Source organism: Rana temporaria, chromosome 1, assembly GCF_905171775.1.
Source record: "Rana temporaria chromosome 1, aRanTem1.1, whole genome shotgun sequence".
NCBI lineage: Eukaryota > Metazoa > Chordata > Amphibia > Anura > Ranidae > Rana > Rana temporaria.
The window spans coordinates 36,231,282-36,245,231 of NC_053489.1; the positions used below are offsets into that span (position 1 = coordinate 36,231,282).

At 42.9% G+C, this 13,950-nt stretch overlaps 1 protein-coding gene across 2 annotated transcripts in view; it reads right to left on the bottom strand.

Moving 5' to 3' along the window:
• Window positions 1–6,803: 6,803 nt before the first annotated feature.
• The window catches only part of C1H18orf25 (chromosome 1 C18orf25 homolog), a 140,855-nt gene continuing 133,708 nt past the window's right edge, over window positions 6,804–13,950 (bottom strand). For both annotated transcript variants that reach the window (XM_040336393.1, XM_040336414.1), the window contains one exon: window positions 6,804–7,392. In XM_040336393.1, the coding sequence (XP_040192327.1) occupies window positions 7,203–7,392 (190 nt within the window). In that variant the 3' untranslated portion in view covers window positions 6,804–7,202. The remainder of the gene's footprint in view (window positions 7,393–13,950) is intronic.

Consider the following 13,950-nt stretch of genomic DNA (forward strand, 5'->3'; position numbering starts at 1 on the left):
CCTCTCTCCCCTGATTGGCTGACTGCCAGCCATGGGAGCCAATGGCCCCGCTGCTGTCTCAGCCAATCAGGATGAGTGTCCTGGATGGCTAAGGGGATCGAGGACATCGCTGGCAAGAAAAGGGGCTCAGGTAGGTAATTAGGGGATGCTGCTACACACAGAAGGTTTTGCATAGAATGCATCAGGAAAAAACCTTCTGTCTTTATAACTGCTTTAAACAGATGGGAGGCATAGAGATTTGTGAAACCTACTTTTTACAGAAGTGAGTGCTGTAAAAAATTTGAAAGTCGAAAATGGAGTACTGCTGCCCCAATATAGAAAAAGTATTTGCACAGTGTTAACATGGACTGTTAAACCTGATGATACAGCGGGCATGGTCAGGGAGTGTAAATTGCTCGATCATTTTATAAGCTGTTGATGATGCTTAAAATTTAAGTTAAAGGTACAAGACAGAGCTGTCGTGAAGCAAGCATAAAATAGTATAGGTTGAAGGGACTTCGTGCCCAGTAGAATCTGAGGGTCTTCAAGTTGTTAGATTGGCGTTAATCAAAGTGCATATTTGATTCAAACCCGGGGGGGGGGGGGGGGGTTGGTAAGGAGTGACTTGTGTCAACTATGCTTGGATTTACAAGCATTCAGAGGTGAGGTGGACCACCTCCTAAAGCAACAGAGAATTGGCTTTGCGTTTGTACCCTGTGCCAGTAAGAATGCAGCCACTTATTCCTTCTTCATGGTTCTTACTAAAACTGCAACACTGTGCTATGCAGCTGTAATGATATTTGAAATACAAACCAATTTAAAGTGAGCTTGTCAGCCATTTTAAACATTTAAAGGTAAAAGTTCAATCTAAGAGGAAACTCTACATTGCCCCTGTATCTATTTGTTAGCCAAATATTCCTCATAGTGCTTTGATCTTGGTTTAATTTTTTAACTTAAAGCGGTGGTTCACCCTAAAATCCACTTTCTGTCACTAGATCCAGCATACTGCTGACATCTGCAGTATGCTGGATTTTTTTTTTTTTTTTTTGTACTTATCGTTTGATCCGTATGTCTGCTCCGGCTCGAGCGGGGAATCCGTCGGGGAATGGGCGTTCCTAAGTAAAGCGCAGTTGATTGACGGGCTTGGATAGCGCGTCACACCTTCCGGAAATAGCCGACGTGACTCTCGGCTGCTTACGGCGCTATACGGTGCCTGCGCCTGCCGTGTAGAGCTGACTGCGCAGGCACCGTAAATTGCCGAGAGTCACGTCGGCTATTTCCGGAAGGTGTGACGCGCTATCCAAGCCCGTCAATCAACTGCGCTTTACTTAGGAACGCCTATACCCGGAAGGATACGCCGCTCGGAGCCGGAGCAGACATACGGATAAAACGATAAGTACAAAAAAAAAATCCAGCATACTGCAGATGTCAGCAGTATGCTGGATCTAGTGACAGAAAGTGGATTTTAGGGTGAACCACCACTTTAAAAGTGGCTGTAAAGGATGATTTGTTTTAATACTCTGTATTAGGTAAAAAAAACTTTTGTGCTCAGACCCCCTAAATGCTTACCTAATAACTTTGCACATCTAGACTTTGCAATATTTGCACACTCTTCTTAGCAGAACTGCTCAAGTTCAGTTAAATTTGATGGTGAGCGTTCGAAGACTCAGGCCTAGTACTCACGGCAGGACATGTCCGATGAAAACGGTCTGCAGACCGTTTCCATCGGACATGTCTGGCCGGGGACTGCCCGGGGACTTCTGTTCGATGGCTATACACACCATCGAACAGAAGTCCGCGCGTAAACATTATGCGGGGCGTGTCCGCGGTGTCGCCGCGTCGATGACGCGGTGTCGCCGCGACAACGTGGGCGGCCCGCCTTTAAAATGCTTCCACGCATGCGTCGAAGTCATTCGACGCATGCGAGGGATGCAGGCGGCAGGACATGTACGGTAGGTCTGTACAGACGACCGTACATGTCCGGGCGGACAGGTTTCCAGCGGACTGTTTTAAAGCAAGTCCAGGAAACAGTTGTCCGCTGGAAACCTGTCCGCTCCGCCTGAAAATGGTCCGCTCGGGCCAACAGACGGCCAAACATGTCTGCTGAAACTGGTCTGCGGACCAGTTTCAGCAGACATGTTTGGTCGTGAGTACGGGGCCTCAAAGTCATTTCAATGGGGTTTAAAGTCTGGTGTTGAGGCCAAATAATTCAATTTTAGTCTCATCTGACCAGAACATCTTTTTCCCATGTAGCTTCAGAATCTTCAAGGTGTGTTTTGGCAAAGCTTAGTCATGGTGGTCAGCACATGGTCTTTGAGGAGTGTCTTTTTTTGCAACCCTCCCATCCAACCAAATTTGTGATATTGTTGTCACATGCACACAATGACCACTCTGTCATAAATGCCTGCAACTGTTTCAGAGTTGCTGTAGGTCTCATGGTAGGGTCTGTGTTGTAACAAATACATTCCACTTCTTAATAATAGACTTCATTGTGCTTCTAGGCATTGATGAAGCCTTTTTAAATGTGTTTGTATCCATCTGACTTGTGCCTGTCCACAACTTTATCCTAGAGATATTTTGACCATGCCTTGCCACCCACAGTTGATTGTTTTCCTCAGCTGCACCATCAGAGACTGAAATGCTCCAGGAAATCTCTTTTCATGCTGAGCTAATCACAATTATCACATTTGGAAGTCAAATGGCTTGGTGTGCTATTAAGAAGGCGATTTTCTATACCTGCTGTATATAACGTTTAAAATCCCTTTAAGGCCTCCCATAGATGGCTTAAATTTCACCCAAACTCTTCTAAATCTTTTGAAAATCCCATCTGTGGGTGGCCCTGCAACCACCTCCTGGTTTCACCAAGCTGGGTACAGTCACTTTGACAGCAGCCACAGGTGCCATTGCTGCACGAATATTTCCTCTATTTATGCTGTTAGAGTAGACAGGGGAAATCCAAGGATTGTTCTCTTTGGCGTGCTGAAAAACAGAAATTTGAGCCGTCTACGGGGGCCTTAAATGCGAGCTTTTAAAACCGACAGGTTTGCTTTGACATTAATATCGACCCCCTAAGGTTTTTCACTTTAATGCATTCCATTTTACTTATCTGAACCAGATCGTTCTGCTGCTGTCAATCAAATCCAGTGACAGGGGGGGGGGGGGCGGAGCAGCGTGCTGCTGTCTATGTCAATGAACGCAGCAGTAGGACTTAGGAGCATGCCCGCATGAGTGCCCCCATGGAAAGCAGCTCTCCATGGGGGCACTTGAGAAGAGGAGGAGCCAGGGGCCCCACTGGGGGACCCCAGAAGAGGAGGACCAGGGCCACTCTGTGAAAAACCCTTGCACAGAGGAGGCAAGTATAACAATTTATTTTTTAAAACAAACCTTTACAAACCTTTTAAAGCTATGATGCACAGTTTTGCTTTTTTGTGCTCCATTAAATGTTTATTACATTTACTAGTATTAAAATGTTGCAAGATGCAGTTCTCTAATCCACAAATGTAATATTAAATATATACAATTACTTTTTAGTATACTAGATTCCTGACATTCTAATCCACAAATATTGCAGTATTCCAATTAGGGAAGCCTGGCTCTTTATGAAGGTATCTGTGATTCTATTCTCAGAGGTCAACATGTCTGTTCTAAAAGGTATGCAGCATTTCATACAAAACCGTATGCTAGGATGGGCGCCACAAAGCACTTTCAGTTCTTGGTTACCTGGCTGTTCAAGAAATCCAGCAGAGTGCAGGGAGAGAATAAGAATTAAACCAGTCTGCCAAGACTCGGTTCGCACTGCCGCGACTTGGGATCCAACTTGTGCAACATGTGAAATCCCACGTTAGTCAAAGAGAGAGAGAGAGACATCTTAATTGGCACCACTGAAGTCCCTCTGACTTCAGAAAAAGTTCCTGTACTTCAAGGTGACTTCTATCCAACTTGTGCCCATAGACTAATAGAAGTTGCCTCAAAGCCGGATCCATATCTTACTTTATGTGACTCGGATCCGACATTACACAAAGATGACACAGGCGTTCCCTGAAATTGCTTCAAAATCAGGCTGAATTTGCACTTTCAGGTCGCAGCAGTGTGAACCGAGCCTTAGGGTCACTTATGTCCTTTTATTCTTTGCCCCATGCTCAGTTCATTTACTAAAAACAAGGCATCACCACCCAAACAGAGGCCACCAAGATAAGGAAGCCCAACAACCTTTTTGGCTCCAAGCCAACCAACACTAAGAAACAGTGAATGTAAAAGGACCACTACTTTTCACTGCCTTCAAAACATGAGTGGCCTCTTGAAGAGGTAAGTTGAGTCCTCCAAGCAGTGAATTATCTTCGAAAGAGATTTGCCTTTTAAAATACTTTGAAATTAAAGTATGGCAGTTGACAGAATACAATAAAATGGAACTTCAACAGAAAAAACAAACTTTGTCTTAGTTTTTTTGGATAAAAGACTTGGGTCTTTATTGAATGAAGCAAGCCGTAAATGTTCTTTAACGCTTCAATCAAAATTAATCTGTCATTCTGCTTTTTGCTCCACGTAACTAAAGGCCATTCTGCAACAGTGAAGACAATAGGCACTACTGCCTGTCCATAGCATGACGGGGGGCCTTCCAAGTGCCCATAAAGTGATTTTAGGCTTTAAAGTGGGATGCTGCCAAGATTTCAAGCAGCAATATGGCTTTTCCTGCACACTCTTATCTTCCAAAGTCTATCTCAATCTTCAGCTACAGAGCAACTACGAATTAAAACCGATATCGCAGCTCTTCCACTCAGATATAACAGGGCTCTATTGGATTTATTATATCCCCTCCCCCAAAGGCATTAGAGAGACCTCTTCTTCCACAGTGAGGGAATGGACAGCGGGAAAAAAACGTGCACAGAGGAGGTCACACCCCTCTGCTCTCCCCCTCCTGCAAACATGTTCAACCTGTTAAGAGTGCCAAGACTGGGAACATGAATTCTCGAAAGGTGTGCAGTGCTGGCCACCCTCCCCCTAGTCTGCTGTGCCGAGGACTACAGAAAACGTATACAAAATGATTTACCTATACTAGTTCTGTTTAATGCAGTTCATCATTAATTAATGAATGCATAACAGGTAAGAAGGGTAATTGCTTTACATATTCTTGAAGTTCTGCTTTAAGGCCTAATCTGCCAAAAAAAAGCCACATGTACGGTGCAGGCAATTTCCAATACTAACAGTTACCTGCTATGGTAACAAAAAGTTAGGGTAGTTTGTGCAGCCACAATCCTACTATCCTCCTAACAGCTAGTTCAATTAAAGTGGTTGTAAACCTTTACATATACTCAGTAAAGTGACTGGCGTCGGGTGATACACAGAGATGAAACATATCTACCTGCAGCCATCTCTTCTCTACATCTGTTCAAAGTACTGAATTTAAAAAAACTTGTGTGAGCGTTCATAAAAAAAAAAAAAGGAGGGTGGAGAGCTGAAGTCACACTCTACAGAGCTGGGTGAGAAGAGCTCTGAAAAGCCAATTGGAGGGAAGAGAGAAACACCCCCCTCCACACAGCATACAGAAGTAGAGCTGAGGCTGTCAATTAGCTGGAGGTCCCTCTCATCACACGTTTTCTATTGATGTGAGGAAAATGTGTCAGAAGTGATTGATACAGATAGAGGAATGAGGCAGCAGACAGAAATGATACTTAGTGCTCTTAATTGAGACAAGTACACACTATAGAGCAGGGATATGCAATTAGCGAACCTCCAGCTGTTGCAGAACTACAAGTCCCATGAGGCATAGCAAGACTCCCAAAGGCAGAGGTGAATTGTAGTTTTGCAACATCTGGAGGTCCGCTAATTGCATATCCCTGCTATAGAGGGATATGCTTTGTTCATATTTCATGTCTGAGGTTTACAACCACTTTAAGGCACTGAACGTCCAGATCAATAAAGATTTGACCCCACTGGCTGAATTTCAGACTGCCTGCAGCCGACGCTTGGACCAGAAGCCCAAGATCGCTGACAGGCTTGAAGACAGGACTACACCACCTCAAGACAGCTGAATGAGATTCCTACTGTTGCTTACAAGAACCTGATTGGGGGGGGGGGACCTTTCTGGGACACTAAAATTAAGGGTCAAAAGTTCCTCATTTGTAAAGGGAATCACCTTTAAACTGACTCAGCCAAAGGCTCAGAAACTTGAGTTACTGGACCCTGATGAAAGCGACAATTACTGAGTCAAGTGCCTCATGTTAGATCTGGGGCCGTAACTCTATGTACTGGTTCAGACTCGGTATCTGAGAAGACAGTATGTGGAGGACGAAATCAGGTAATGACTGCTCAAAGCTTTAAGTGGGACTTGATGCTAAAAAATAAAAATGTCCTTACAGGCAGGATTTGTCATGCCCGGTCTCTTTTGCATTAAAATTACTTGCCTGCCTGTCTGCCCCTGTACAGTGAACTGCGCACAGACAACTCATACAAATTCGGCAATGCCAAAGCTGACGGAACTCCTGTGTATGAGCATGAGTGGCATCATCTCGGTCCGGCCATTAACAGCGGCAGGCAAAAGAGACCCGGAAGGTGACTGTCCAAAGATGTCAGTAGCTGGTGGGGAGCTTTAGGACGTCACATCGCTGGACTGAAGGTGAGCAAATTTCTGCTTTAACCAAACTTTACAACAAAATTTCGATACATGTTACCTCCTGCACATAACAGCAGCAACAATTTTGTGCCCAGACATGGCTGTCCTTCCATCTGACAGCAGAGAATTAAAGGTGGCAAAATCAGTTAGAAATGGCTCTCTTAATGATACATAGATATATCCCTGAACTAAACTCCTACAGCAAACAAGGGGGTTGAGTTTACTTGATGTGCCGAGGAAGCATCCTTATCAATGTTTATTTCTAATCATACAGTATAAATACTTATGCATATATTATTTTTTTTTAATAAACAAAGCATTTAAATTATCAATAAGGGAAAAACTGAAAGGTATTTTATACCTTGATGATTCTGGACAGGTATTGCAATTCAGAGAGGGTAGGGGAGGGCAGTAATCTAAAATTGGATTTGGCCAGCCGCTTAGGTGAAAAAAAATAAAAAAATAAAATAAAATTACTAATGTGCTTGTTAATGCATGGGTCATCAAACCATAAAAATTCCCGGACTCCTGGAAGAGAGCATGTGTAACCTCAATGGAAGGATTGTGCCGGAGGAAGAGGGGAAACGGGGACAAAAACAGTGAGGGCCCGGCTTTACAGTAAATATTTGCGCCTTGAATCTTCGTCCAGAGTAAGGTCAACTACTTCTGAAGGGGCAGTCCAGTTCTGCTGGGGAGTCACCCCTGTCCATGATGGTGTTTGGTGGGAGCTGTTATACTGGGAGCCAGCTGCATGCTTCCATGATGATACTCTCTGTATAACTCCGCCCCGGGGGTGGACAAACCTTGCGGAAAGAAAGAGAAAGATAATCAATTGATATATATTTCTCAGACATTGCATAATGACACGTGCATAATATGAACTTACCATGGCCCAAAAAAGCCCCAAGGCAACGTTAGAGCTGAACCTGTGTTCGTTGTTGGGGCAGTTTGGAAAAGTCTTGGTGACCATTATTACAAAAATCAAATATTACATTATTTTGCTTAACCGCCGCACGAACATTTACGTTGGCAGAATGGCATGGACAGGCAAATGGATGTATATATACGTCCACTTTAAATTGCCGCCTGCGGCACGCTCGCGACCCTCCCGCTCGGACTGTGCCGGCCGTACCCGCAGAATCGATGTCCGCTGGTGTCCCGCGATCGTGTCACGGAGCTAAAGAACGGGGAGATGTTAGTGCAAACACAACATCTCCCCATTCTGCCTAGTGACATGTTCCTGATCGTTTGTTCTCTGTCATCGCGATCAGTGATGCGTCACGGCAAGCCCCGCCCCCTAACAGTTAGAAGCACTCCCTAGGTCACACTTAACCCCTTCAGCGCTCCCTACAGGTTAACCCCTTCACTGCCAGTGTAATGTTTACAGTAATCAGTGCATTTTTATAGTACTGATCGCTGTAAAAAAGACAATGGTCCCAAAATGGTGTCAAAAGTGTCCGATATGTCCGCCATAATGTCACGATAAAAATTGCTGATCGCCGCAATTACTAGTAAAACATTTTTATAAAAATGTCATAAAACTATCCCTTATTTTGTGGACGCTAAAACTTTTGCGCAAACCAAACGCTTATTGCAATTTTTTTTACCAAAATATTGTAGAAGAATACGTATCGACCTAAACTCAGGAAAAATAATTATATATATTTTGGGGATATTTATTATAGCAAAAAGTAAAAAAAAATAGATTTTTCTTCAAAATTGTCGCTCTATTTTTGCTTATAGCACAAAAAATAAAAACCACAGAGGTGATCAAATGCCACCAAAAGAAAGCTCTATTTGTGAGGAAAAAAAATACGTAAATTTTGTTTGGGAGCCACGTCGCAAGACTGCGCAATTGTCTGTTAAAGCGACACAGTGCTGAATCGCAAAAAGTGGCCTGGTCTTAGGCCAGCGAAATGGTCCGGGGCTTAAGTGGTCAAGACACATAATTTACCTGAAGATGGTAGGAGGTAGTGTCAGGGCAAAATCCTTGAGAACATAAGGAAAAAAGGCCAAAATGCCCATCACTCCAAAACTACTTTAGCAAAGGCTGCAGGTATGGCCATTTTGCACCCACAGCCTAAGGCATCTGTTCTTCTGCCTACCCCTCAGCTCAGCCCTGCATACAGGTATCAAAAGTGAGGTGGACCAGAGCAGAAAGAAAAGGAAAAATAAAAAAGGTAAAAATCTTACACCAGAACACTGCTTTTGTGACAACTATCTAGGAGGGGATTTCCCTTATTTTGGAAGCATTGCCTCTCACTTCCTGTTGTGTCTACAAGGCAGAAAGGGTAAGCAATCCTTCCCAAGAGGGAGAAACAGAGTGAGGAGCAAATCATTCTTTACTCTAGCCAAAGCTGTAAAAAAAGTTAACGTTTTGGTGTAGATCTACTTTAAAGTTAGTGCGGTCCACTTTGCAAAAAACAACAGGGGGCACACCAGCCTAGTGCATTGTCTTTTTATGCCATTTAAAAAAGCAGAATAGGGGACTATACACAAATACCAACGTAAAGGACATACTCCTAAGAATATCCAAACAAGGCCACCGCAGCCACTGTGCATGCACTTCTTGTGTGTTGGGAAGATTTCACATGGGTCCGCGGATGCTTATCCATTTCAAAGGAAGATTCCTCTTGTATCCAAAGGAAAGAGGGATCTCCCCTGAAACGTGTAAGAACCTGCAGACCCATGTGATATCTTCTCGGCACACAAGTAGTGCATGTACAGTGGCTCTGGTGGTCTTTTGATTGGATATTGTTATAGGCATGTCCTTTACATGAGTAATGAGTAACCTATTCCTCTTTCTAAAAAAAAAAAAAAAAGACACCCAACAGTGAAGCTGGGTCATGGATGGGTCTTCCACTATGACAATGACCCAAAACATACCGCCAAGGCAAAAACGGACTGGCTCAACGGGAAGAAGCACATTAAAGTGGTTGTAAACCCACTCTTGCAATATACACGGTAAGAAGATATTTTTCACAGAAACGGACACCGCTGTCTACGGCGCATGCCCGCCGTAGACAATGGCGCAGGCGCACTGAGCGGTGCCGTTTTTGTGAATGGTATTAACTGAGTTAATGCCATGTTTTCGCGCCAGGAGTGACGTCATCGCCACTCCGGCCAATCACAGTGCCAGAGCGGCGATAACAGGAAATGGTGACGAGGGGACATGGCGGTGTACGGGACCGAGGCGATCTCAGGTACATTCGATTTCAGGTAAGTGACACATAATGAGGTTTACTTCCTCATTAAGGTCCTGGAGTGCCCTAGCCAGTCTTCAGGCCTTTGTCCTATTGAAAATGTAGGGAGGAAGCCGAAACTTCAAGTTGCCAAGAAACATTCAGGATTTAGAGAAAAATCTGTAAAGAAGAGTGGACCAAAATCCCTCCTGAGATGTGTGCAAACTTGGTAACCAACTACAAGAAACGTCTTACCTCTGTTCTTGTCAACAAGGGTTTCTCCACCAAGTACCAAGTCATGTTTTGCTTGGGGATCAAATACTTAATTTAGTGAACTGCAACTCAATTTATATCATTTGTATCATGTGCTTTTTCAGGATTTCTAGTTGATATTTTGTCTCTATCATCTAAAAGACACCTATGATAAAAAATGATAGACCCTTCATTACTTTGTCAGTGGGCAAACATACAAAATCTGCAGGGGAGCAAATAATTATTTTTCCCACTTTAGAGGAGTCTTTTTCGCTCAACCAGAGGGTTAAACGAAAAAAAAAAAAAAAAAGACTATTCCCTCGTATATCTACTACAGTGCCTTAAAAAGGTATTCATACCCCTTGACATTTTCCACATTTTGTCATGTTACAATCAAAATTAAATGTATTTTATTGGGATTTTATGTGATAGACCAACACAAAGTGGCACATAATTGTGAAGTAAAAGGAAAATCATAAATGGTTTTCAAATTTTTTTACAAATAAAGATCTGAAAAGTGTTGTGTGCATTTGTTTTCATCCCCCTTTACTCTGATACTCCTAACTAAAATCTAGTGGAACCAATTGCCTTCAGAAGTCACCTAATTAGCAAATAGAGTCCATCTGTGTGTAATTTAACCTCAGTATAAATACAGCTGGTCTGTGAAGCCTTCAGAGGTTTGCTAACCTTGGTGAACAAAGAGCAATTATGAAGGCCAAGGAACACACCAGACAGGTCAGGGATAAAGTTGTGGAAAAGTTCAAAGCAGGGTTAGGTTATAAAAAAAAAAAATCCCAAGTTTTAAACATCTCACAGAGCTCTGTCCAATCCATCATTCGAAAATGGAGAGAGTATGGCACAACTGCAAACCTACCAAGACATGGCCGTCCACCTAAACTGACAGGCCAGGCAAGGAGAGCATTAATCAGAAAAGCAGCCAAGAATGGCAACTCTGGAAGAGCTGCAGAGATCCACAGCTCAGGTGGGAGAATCTGTCCACAGGACATTAGTTGTGCTCTCCACAAATCTGGTCTTTATGGAAGAGTGGCAAGAAGAAAGCCATAAGTCCTCCCATTTGCGAGAAGTCACACGGGGGACACAGCAAACATGTGGAAGGAGGTGCTCTGGTCAAATGAGACCAAAATTGATCTTTTTGGCCTAAAAGCAAAACCCTATGTGAGGTGGAAAACTAAAACTACACAACACCCTGAACACACCATCTCCACTGAGAAAGGTGGTGGCTGCATCATGTTGTGGGGATACTTTTATTCAGCAGGGACAGGGAAGCTGGTCAGAGGTGATTTGAAGATGAAGGAGCCAAATACAGGGCAAAAAGAAAACCTGTTAGTCTGAAAAAGACTTCCAAGGTTCCAGCAGGAAAACGACCCTAAATATACAGCCAGAGCTACAATGGAATGGTACTTTAGATCAAAGCATATTCATGTGTTAGAATGGGCCAGTCAAAGTCCAGACCTAAATCCAATTGAGAATCTCTGGCAAAACTTGAATTTTGCTGACAGAGCTTGAGCTTTTTTGCGAAGAACAAATGCCACTCTTGATGTGCAACGCCGATAGAGACATCCCCCAAAAAGACTTGCAGCTGTAATTGCAGCGCAAGGAGGTTCTACAAATTATTGACCTAGGGGGGCTGAATATAAATGCAAGTCACACTTTTCAGATAGCAAAAAAACAAAAGAACAAAAGCTGGACAGCCGCACTCCAAAAATCAGTATGGCCAACGTTTCGCACTGGCGTCAGTGCTTAGTCAAGCCATGACTAAGCACTGACGCCAGTGCGAAACGTTGGCCATACTGATTTTTGTGGGCTTGCAGTGACTGTATGCACAGTTGAAAATAAAGACATCTCTTTTAAAGAAAATTTTGGAGTGCGGCTGTCCAGCTTTTGTTCTTTTGTTTTTTTGCTATTACCGCATTGCCAGCACCCTGGTGGTTCAACAACCCCTGATCATCACGAGGCTCACCTGGAGCGGTGAGAATTCTGTCTGTGTGTCTACTCTGGATTGTGCACACTTTTCAGATATTTGTAAAAATAAAAAATTATGAAAACCATTTATCATTTTCCTTACAATTCTCAAATCGTGTGCCACTTTGTGTTGGTCTATCATATAAAATCCCAATACAATACATTTACGTTTTTGGTTGTAACATGACAAAATGTGGAAAATTTCAAAGGGGTATTAAAACTTTTTCAAGTCACTGTATATAAAAAATCAAAAGGAAATCAATTATCATCCTGGAGGTATAACGGTGTGTTAGAGATGAAACCTTTCCAGAAATTTTGAAGCCAATGCGAAAAATAACTTTTCCGTTTCTTCCAGAAAAAAATCTAATTTTGTGGAGTAGTTTTACAAATCGAAAGTCGTTTTGTTACACTGGGAAATTAAATGTATATAAAAATATTATGCTTGAAACAAATTATTACGCTCAATAAACTAAACTTGCTTTTTAAAATGTTATTTTATTTATTACAAATAGGACTGTATATGTTGAGAACTTTTCAACTTTTTACTGAGAGGATGAAAGTAAACTATTTACTGACCAGACTATGTGTAAAACTTATCCTATGATGGTGCAGAACATGAATAGGCATCATTTAAAAAGGAAAAAAAAAGTAGTTTGTCAGATAAAAGTACCCGTTTACCTGTCAATTAAGGCCTGAGAGGACAGAAACTATCATCTACTGTATCCCATCACCCACCCAACTGTAGGAGGTACAACATGGAGCCCACAAGCAAACTGAACTGGAGCCATTTACCTGCAGTGCCCCCTAGTGTCAGAAATACATATTTCGCCTGATTGAGAAGTAGTGTTACTTGAACTGCATTCCAGGATTTGCTTGTCTTCAGCTGAGAGAACTTTCAATAATTTAAGACTTTACGTAAAGTCTCAGAAATCTTTCATTAACCACTTAAGCCCCGGACCAATATGCAGCCTAAAGACCCAAGGTGTTTTTACAGTTCGGGACTGCGTCGCTTTAACAGACAATTGCGCGGTCGTGCGACGTGGCTCCCAAACAAAATTGGCGTCCTTTTTTCCCCACAAATAGAGCTTTCTTTTGGTGGTATTTGATCACATCTGCGGTTTTTAGTTTTTGCGCTATAAACAAAAATAGAGCGACAATTTTGAAAAAAAAGCAATATTTTTTACTTTTTGCTGTAATAAATATCCCCCAAAAACATATATAAAAACATTTTTTTTCCTCAGTTTAGGCCGATACGTATTCTTCTACCTATTTTTAGTAAAAAAAATCGCAATAAGCGTTTATCGATTGGTTTGCGCAAAATTTATAGTGTTTACAAAATAGGGGATAGTTTTATTGCATTTTTATTTTTTATTTTTTTTTTACTACTAATGGCGGCGATCAGCAATTTTTTTCGTGACTGCGACATTATGGCGGACACTTCGGACAATTTTGACACATTTTTGGGACCATTGTCATTTTCACAGCAAAAAATGCATTTAAATTGCATTCTTTATTGTGAAAATGACAGTTGCAGTTTGGGAGTTAACCACAGGTGGCGCTGTAGGAGTTAGGGTGCACCTAGTATGTGTTTACAACTGTTTGGGGGTGTGGCTGTAGGAATGACGTCATCGATCGTGTCTTCCCTATAAAGGGAATGACGCGATCGATGCGCCGCCATAGTGAAGGACGGGGAAGCCGTGTTTACACACGGCTCTCCTCGTTCTTCAGCTCCGGGGAGCGATCGCGACGGAGCGGCTATAAACAAATAGCCGCGCCGTGGTCCCGGATCGCTCCCCGAGCGGACCCGACCTCCGCATGTAGCGGGGGGGGGGTCCCGATCGGACCCCCCACCCGCTAATAGGTGAGGACGTACGTGTACGCCCATGAGCCTGTACGTGCCATATTGTGGACGTATATGTACATGCGGGGGTCGGGAAGTGGTTA